Source organism: Rosa rugosa, chromosome 6, assembly GCF_958449725.1.
Source record: "Rosa rugosa chromosome 6, drRosRugo1.1, whole genome shotgun sequence".
Taxonomy (NCBI): Eukaryota; Viridiplantae; Streptophyta; class Magnoliopsida; order Rosales; family Rosaceae; genus Rosa; species Rosa rugosa.
In genome coordinates, this window is record NC_084825.1 from 51490819 (window position 1) to 51499796 (window position 8978).

The following is an 8978-nucleotide window of genomic DNA, read 5'->3' on the forward strand; positions in this document are numbered from 1 at the left end:
TAGTCAGATAAGTTGAATGGAGCTGCATTTTCTATTCAAATGATAATCCAATGCAAAACCATGAAGGTTAAGCAACAACTATGAAGCTGATAACAACCATGCAAGTTAAGGAATAACTATGAAGCTGACAGGAATTTTCTGGCTGAAATTTTAATTTTTTCCCATCAGTCTTTGTGTTAATGGAAACCTCCTATGTATCCTAAAATAAAATAAAAAAAGAAATTTCCTATCCATAACAAAGATTCTTGAGCACTGATCTATAAAAATCCAAAGTTGGTTTGATGCCTTCAAGAAAATCTATAGCAAAGATGTGCAGTCTGTAGGGGGATTAAAAAATGACAAGATAACAGAATGATTATATGTAACAGGCACAGATGTAGAATCTGTTTGAGCCCAAAAGTAATTTTGGCAAGATCATTTAGTGGGTTTAGCGTAGCGGGCCGATACCGGCGGCCAAAAAATAAGTCTACTCGGGTTTGGGTTACAGCTTCGCCCATTCCGTGATCCATAAGGAAAACGAAACCTTATTGGAGTCGGGTAGCGGGGATTGAATAGGAAACTTCAATCAATATTCCTTCTATGACAAGGAGCAGTCGAAACCCTAGGTATATATACCAGGTTTCAAGGACGAATCAAGGACCTCTTTGAAATCAATCAATCCCAGCGATTACAAAGCCTCCCCGGAGCAAACCTTCAACCTCGTTGAAACCCGGTGACCGCACGCCAGTCCTAGTCTCTCCAAGAGCCGACTGTCAGCATCACCAGATCAACCCGGCGACCGTACTTCCAGTGCCAGTTAGGGGTGGGCTCGCGAAACCGAAAACCGAAAAAAACCGCACCGATACCCGAACCGCAGCCGAAAAAAACCGCACCGAACTGGAAAAAACCGAACCGCACCGAATCTGTTCGGTTCGGTTTTCGGTTTTGGCCCGGCCGAAACCGAACCGAACCGCAAACCGCACCGAACAAACCGAACCTCAAAACGGCGTCGTTTTTGAATAGGGTTTTTAACTTACCCTAATGACCTAATCCACTCGGTCGCATTCTCGCCTAACCCTCGCACTGCTCGCAGTCTCGCTGCTCTCGCACTCTCAGTCTCTCACAGACTCACTCTCACAGCGATCTCTGTCGAACGACTCGAACCCACCCCACTCGCTCCTCACTTCCTCAGCCTCCTCTAACTCTCTATTCTCGCCGGTAACTCTCTCAGATCGCCTCCTCTAAGCCTCTAACTCTCTCAGATCGGCGACCTCTCTCTCTCAGATCGGCGACCTCTCTCTCTCAGAACTCTCTCAGATCGGCGACCTCTCTCTCGATCACGTTCCGGAAATCGAAGCTCTCCCGACCTCTCTCTCAGACCGACCTCTCTCAAGATCACGTTCCGGAAATCGAAGCTCTCATCGATCTCGCCGGTAAGTACTGTGTATCTCTCATCGATCTGATATTTAGGGCTAGTTTCTGAGTTTCTCTCATCGATCTGATTGAGTTTCCCATGGACTTGATTCACTCAGCCCCCATTTCTCTCCTCACGAAGTCACCAGCTCGCCTCCTCGAGTCCTCCACAGCAGTTCTGGGCTCGTTCTGTCTGGAGTTCTGGGCTCGTTCTCCTCCACAGCAGCAAGCGAGCAAGCCACCTCCACCTCAGTACACTCATCCGAATCGTTACGCCGGTAAGGGTTGATTGATTTAAGGAATGATTTGGATAGAAGCGATGATTTGGAGTACTCTTCAGACTTAAGATTGTTTTTTTATTTCCTAGCACCAACTGGTGGCATTTGAATTTAGTTATTACGATCTGTTTGCTTGTAGAGGTTGGGATATAGGTTTGGTATTAAAAGCATTGTCAGGTTTTGTTAATGAGTTGCTAAATTGTCTCTCTGAATTGCTAAAAGATCTTTTCTCTGATTTTCCCAGACGTTATTCAATGTTCATATAGTGATGTTCTGCAATTTTAGGTAGTACTTGATTTATTATGTATAATGTGGTATTAGTATAATATTGTGTAATGATGTTCTGATGTGATTTTGCAATTTTTATACTAAACTACATATTACTGTTTTTATATGCAGTAAACTAATTGCAGTTTGCAACTCCTTGAATTTGAATAGGAGTGATCAGTAGCAAACATTATGAAGAGCCAATCTAAATCTGCTGCTACTAGTTCCGGTGCCGGTGCTAATCCGAAATCAACTTCTTCATCTCAGGTACCAATTTTGTGTCTTTCAAGTGCTATGGGATTTGGATTTTCTGGAAATTGGATTTGAGATAATCATATTACACATGTTTATGCTGTTTGGTATATATATCAAGACTGTTTGCACTCTGCAGTTTGTTTTTCTGTTTTGTGCTGGCATTATTGCAGTTTCTGCCTTTTGTTTTCTGCTTTTTGTTTTCTGCTGTCATTAGTGCAGTTTCTGTTTTGTGGTATTAGTATTATTAGTTTATTACAGTTTCTTATATATCAAAACTGCTTATGTTTGAGTTTTGCGCACTAAAACTGCAGTTTCTGTTCTTTGTCTCTTATTGCAGTTTTTGTATTTTGTTTATGTTTGCAGTTTCTGTTTTTTGTGTCTTATTGCAGTTTCTGTTCTGTTTTGCAGATCAACACTAGTGTTGGTGAATCTACAACACCAATAACTCCCCATGAAGGAACTTCTACTGCAACTCCGGAAGTTCAAGGAACTCAAGCAACCCAGCTTGAAGATGATGGAAGTGTGGAAAGCATCCTTGAGGCGTTGAAACGGAAAGAAAGGTCAGATATTTGGAATCATTTTAAGAGGGATATGGTGGATGGTAGAATTAAGGGTCAATGTAATTATTGTGGAAAAATTTACTATGCCGATCCTAGGAAGAATGGTACAACCTCCCTTAATAATCATATGGACAAGTGTCTAAAGTATCCCCCTAATATTGAGATGATGAAAGCTAAAAGGCAAAAGGTTTTCTCTTTTAAAAAACCAACTACTGAGTTGTGTACTGTAGAATGCACTCAAGAAGAGCTATCTATGTTATGTGTGGAGTACATTATATTAGATGAGCTACCATTTTCTCATGTTGAGGGAGAGGGGTTTAGGCGTTTTATGGGTAGAGCTCTTCCTTATTGGAGAATTCCTTCCCGTAAGACAATAGCAAAGGATGTCCTTAAGCTTTATTTGTGGGAAAAGGAAAAATTGATGGATCAATTGAGTAGATATAGGTTGTCTCTTACAACCGATACTTGGACTTCTATTCAAAACATTAATTATATGGTCCTCACTGCACATTTTATTGATGATAATTGGGTGTTGCATAAGAGAATTTTAAATTTTTGTGTGATTCCTAGTCATAAGGGAGAGGCTATAGCTAAGCTATTGGAGGATTGTTTGTTGGAATGGGGTATAGAGAAGATTCTCACGGTCACCGTTGATAATGCTTCGTCAAATGATGTTGCATTGAAGGAGTTGAGTAGGAGGATAGGTGATTGGGGTGTCCCTAATGCAGTTTTGCATAAAGGGAAGAATTTGCAAATGAGGTGTGTAGCCCATATTCTGAACTTGATTGTCAATGATGGGTTGAGTGTGATGAAGATATTCATTGGTGCCATTCGGAATGCGGTGAGGTATGTTAGATCCTCCCCACAAAGGCTTGATTTTTTTAAGGAATGTGTTGAAAGGGTAAAACTAGAGTGCAAAGGGCTTGTGATTTTAGATGTCCCTACTAGGTGGAATTCCACATTCTTGATGTTGGAACGAGCTTTGAAATTCCAAAAAGCTTTTGATAGAATGGTGGAAGAAGATGCATGTAATTTTTGTGCATGGCTTGAAGGAGCCAAGGGTGAAAAGCCAAAAGAAGGGCCACCGGCAAGTGTTGATTGGCAATATGGGGAGCAATTTATGGATTTCTTGAGACCATTTTATGAAATCACTTTGAAGGTATGTTGTTCTAATTCTCCTACCATTCATAGTACTTTTGGTGATATACTCTCTATTTATGGTCTCTTGCAAGAACAAAAGAATCCATGTTTGTCTGAGATTGCATCACCTATGCAAGACAAGTTTGTCAAGTATTGGGGTAGCTTTGATAAGTTGAATCACTATCTATTCATTGCTATTGTTCTTGATCCACGTCATAAACTTGAGAAAGTTGTTGACTATTTTGAGATTCTTGATGATGGGGGGGATATGAATGAAAATGTGGAAGCTAACACAAAGATTGTGAAGGATCTCTTGTATGACCTTTACAAGGTGTATGAGTTAGAGGGAAGGGAAAGTGGTGTTGGTGAGGTTGTGGGTTCTCAAGTATCAAGTGAGGGGACATCTAGTTCAAGTAAGGGTCTAACGGAGTTAGAAAAGAGATTGAAAGAGAAGGAGCAAAAGAGAAGAGCTATGAAAGCCGGGATCGTAAACAACGATGTGGATAGATATCTTGGAGATTCTATTGAAGGAGATGGTGAAGACTTTGATTTGTTGAATTGGTGGAGGGTAAATGGAGTTTGTAAATATCCTATATTGGCCCGCATTGCAAGGGATGTTCTAGCCATTCCGGTGTCAACCATAGCTTCGGAATCTTCCTTTAGCACGAGTGGGAGGATTATTGATCCATACCGTAGCTCCTTAAGTCCTAGAATGGTGGAGGCTTTGATATGTACACAAAATTGGCTTAGGAGTGAAAATGTGTATCTACATCATATGCCTACTGTTGAGGAGATGGAGTTGTGTGAAGAAGCGGAAAGAGGTAATTGTTTCTATTTTCTTAATTATAGTTTTTTGGGTTAATGAAGTTGTAATATTTATGTTATATATGATTGTATGTATTTATTTTCTAATATTTTTATTATTCTCTTATACTAATGTAGAGATGCTTAAGATGCCATGTGGAGCTGCAGTGGGGAGTAGTCGGAGCGGAATGTTACCTCCGAAGTCGAAGAAGGCGTCTTTACGAGCTTGAGATTATACTATTGCCCTCATTCATATGTTGATGTTGGTTCATTTTTTTTTGTTTATGTTTAATCTTTTAGTTCACTTATAAATTTTTAAGTGAGGTTAGTGTTGATGTAATGGACTTTTATAAACTTTGGACTCTATATTTTTTGACAATTTCATATATTGATGCTAGAATTTGATGGACTATATGTGAATTGAATTATATGGACTATGGAGTATCGAATTAGAGATTATTGTCTAATGTAGTACAAAACATGCATTAGTAAACTTCTTGTTATAGATTATAATTACAGGTTTGTAGAAACAAAAACTTCTCGAGTTACAATACCAAAAGAGTATATTTGGTAAAAATCTGATTTTCAAAAAAAAAAAAAAAAAAAAAAAAAAAAAAAAAACCGAAACTGGACCGAACCGACCCGAACCGTTCGGTTCGGTTCGGTTTTCGGTGCCAACTTCCCAAAACGCAAAAACCGCACCGAACCGCACCGATTCACATTTCGGTTCGGTTTTCGGTTTAGGCTCGGAACCGAACCGATCGGAACCGAACCCACCCCTAGTGCCAGTCTCCTCAGGAGCCGACTGCGAGCGCAACCGCCACCGTTACTACCAGCGAAGCAAGGGTAACGCCCTCGCAACCCAGCGAAGCTAAAGTCACGCTTTAGCGCAACCCGTGCTTTCTCCAAACTTCCCAGTGATTGCTCTGCTTAGTCTACAATACTAAGTAACGATTCGGTGACGTGAAGAGATCACACCCAAAGTCCTTATCCGTAAGGCAGAAAGTCCTTTCTCGGAAGGCTAGAGAAGAACCTTGTGGCGAGGTTGGTGCTCTCCTCGTCCACAACGCTTGAAGAAGAAGTCAGGTCAAGGGACTCTCCCGACGACTGCACCCCACGGTGCTGGCACGCCCGCAATCACAGCAGCAAAAGAGACAGTTTGCAGGCCAACTGGTTTCCGCGTCAAACAGAATCAAAGCAATAAAATCACAAAAACAGAGACACTGAAGTTTCAATTCCTGACCTGGAATTAGAAAGATTAACAATTATCAAAACCAATGAGGAGGTTATAACTTTTGTTCCTTCTGAAGAAGAAGAAGCAGCAAAATCTTGAACCGGAAAGCAGTGTTACTTCAGCAGATTCAGCACTTTTTGTGTTAAATACATCACTCATGATTCTAGTTCCTAGATAATGCATTCTCCAGTCTTCTTTTACGTACTTCTTACTGTGTTTCCAAGGCTTTTGTGTCTGTCTTCCTTAACGACTTGTTATTGTTTCATTATTTCATCATGTATGTTTACTATAATTTTGTGCATCTGGGACAAAATTTCAGGTGTCATTTTCTACGTTTCAACTATAATAACATCCATTCCCATAGTCTAATCAACTCAAGTTGAACAAGAAACATCTCTTTTCTCCTTAACTTGCATTCAGCTCAAGTTGAACAAAGAAACATCTGTTTTCTACTCAATTAACTTCATACTTGGAGAACAAATTGCCGGCACATCCCAATTATCTTCTATTGTTTTTATGGATCAAGGACCCTTAGTCAAATGTTTAACGACGCTAATCCATTCTTCTTGCTCAAGAAAAAATGGATCAAGCCAACCATTTCCAGTCAACATCACTACACGTCATCAAATACATCACTCGAACTCAAAACTCACTCCAACGTTTACGACACTCTTATTATAAATAGACAGGCCCATCTCTCATTTCTTCGTCGCCTTTCTACTAAATTGAGAAAACCACTCATCACCACCATGGAAACCTGGCTCCTCATCCTCACCACCCTCCTCCTCTCTCTCCTCCTCAAACCCATCCTCTCCCTCCTCCTCACCACCAACAAGCTCCCGCCGGGCCCCATCTCCGTCCCCATAATCAGCAGCTTCCTCTGGCTCCGCAAATCCTTCTCGGAGCTCGAGCCCATCATCCGCAACCTCCAGGCCCGTTACGGCCCAATCGTCACCCTCCGCATCGGCTCCCGCCCCGCCGTCTTCATCTCCAACCGCTCCCTGGCCCACCAGGCCTTAATCCAAAACGGCGCCGTCTTCGCCGACCGCCCCCCGGCTTTGGCCACCAACAGAATCATGAGCAGCAACCAGCACAACATCAGCTCCGCCGTCTACGGCCCCACGTGGCGGCTCCTCCGCCGCAACCTCACCTCTGAAATCCTCCACCCTTCCCGCGTCAAATCCTACTCCGGGGCCCGCAAGTGGGTCCTCGACATCCTGGCCAACCGCCTAACGGAATCCCAATCCCAATCCAACGGAGGGGGAGGAGTCAAAGTCGTTGACCATTTCCAGTACGCCATGTTCTGCTTGCTGGTTCTCATGTGTTTTGGAGACAAACTCGACGAGAACCAGATCAATAAAATCGAAGAGGTCCAGCGGAGGATGCTCCTCAGCTTCAGCCGGTTCAACATCCTCAATTTCTGGCCTTCATTGACGAAAATAGTCCTCAAGAATCGCTGGCAGGAGTTCTTTCGAATCCGAAAAGCCCAAGAAGATGTCCTGCTTCCTCTGATTCGAGCCCGCAAGGATGCCAATGTCAACAAGAGCGATGACTATGTACTGTCTTACGTCGACACTCTCTGGGACCTCGAGCTTCCCGACGAGAAGAGGAAGCCGACGGAAGACGAGATCATTAGCCTCTGTTCGGAGTTTCTCAATGCCGGAACCGATACTACTTCCACCGCGCTGCAGTGGATCATGGCTAATATTGTGAAGTATCCGTCTGTGCAGGAGAGGCTGCTTGCGGAGATTAAAGGAGTTGTGGAGGAAACAGAGGAGGAGGTGAAGGAGGAGGACTTGCAGAAGATGCCTTATTTAAAGGCGGTGGTGTTGGAAGGTTTAAGGCGCCACCCACCCGGCCACTTTGTGCTGCCGCATTCCGTCACGCAAGACGTCGTCTTGGATGGTTATGTGGTACCAAAGAAGGGGACGGTGAATTTCATGGTGGCGGATATGGGGTGGGATCCGGAGGTGTGGGAGGAGCCTATGGAGTTTAAGCCGGAGAGGTTTTTGAGTAAGGAGGGAGGAGATCAGGGGTTTGATATAACGGGAAGTAGAGAGATTAAGATGATGCCGTTTGGGGTAGGGAGGAGGATTTGCCCTGGTCTAGGGTTGGCTGTGCTTCATCTGGAGTATTTTGTGGCGAATTTGGTGTGGAAATTCGAGTGGAGAGGTGTGGAGGGAGAGGATGTTGACTTCGCGGAGAAGCAAGAGTTCACCATGGTCATGAGGAATCCATTGAAGGCGAACATTTCACCAAGAGTGATGAGATGAGTGAAGGGTTCTGGGTTCTAGTGTGTAACTAACTAATTATGAGTAAAGTTTATAAGAATGTGGTTTCGGGTTTCAGTTGTTTATGAACACAATGCATGTAAATGTGGTTTGCAAGCAGTAGCATTGTTTCAGTTACTCTGATATTGTTGGTTCCAATTGTGAAATTACAGCGTTGTTACTTGTTAATCTTACCAGTTTATTTGTTTACATGCATTACTTATCTAAACCTCTGCGGCCAATGAAAGAGCTGCAGTTGTTTGAGGTCATTTTCATTATGTGTTTGTTTATGTGGCTGCAGTGCCGTTATGTGTGTGTTTTTTGATTGCTTAGGTAAGACCACGTATGTCTAGTCATTTAGCTTTGTTTGGTTCCCCGAAATCCTGTAATGTGAAAATGATATCAACTGTCTTTACCTCAGCGAAAGTGTGAATACAAAGCACTCGTGGTCATTAGATACCGTTCAAATCATCAAGCATAGAAGAAATGACAAAATTTAGCAAAACCATTGACAAACATACAAGGAAAATTCTACGGTGCTCCATAGTATTAATGCGTGAGGTACATCACAAACAGTGACTCATTAAATGAGACTATGAGAGCAAATGCACTCATGTACGGATGTACCAAGGGCAATTGCTGATTTGCCTACTAAATTGGTGCTTGCTAATTCACTATTCATCCAAAATTAACAATGGCCTTCATTTTGTAAATGCACCAATAAAAAGCAATTCTAATGCCAATATACTATTTGGACTTTAAAATAAATAAATTGACT

The 8978-nt window shown here is 42.4% G+C and overlaps 1 protein-coding gene across 1 annotated transcript; it reads left to right on the top strand.

Moving 5' to 3' along the window:
* The first annotated feature begins 6621 nt into the window (after positions 1-6621).
* On the top strand, positions 6622-8410 carry LOC133715028 (cytochrome P450 89A2-like). The gene has a single exon (XM_062141334.1). The coding sequence runs from the start codon at positions 6680-6682 to the stop codon at positions 8201-8203; it is 1524 nt and encodes a 507-aa protein (XP_061997318.1). The 5' UTR covers positions 6622-6679; the 3' UTR covers positions 8204-8410.
* The last annotated feature ends 568 nt before the right edge of the window (positions 8411-8978 follow it).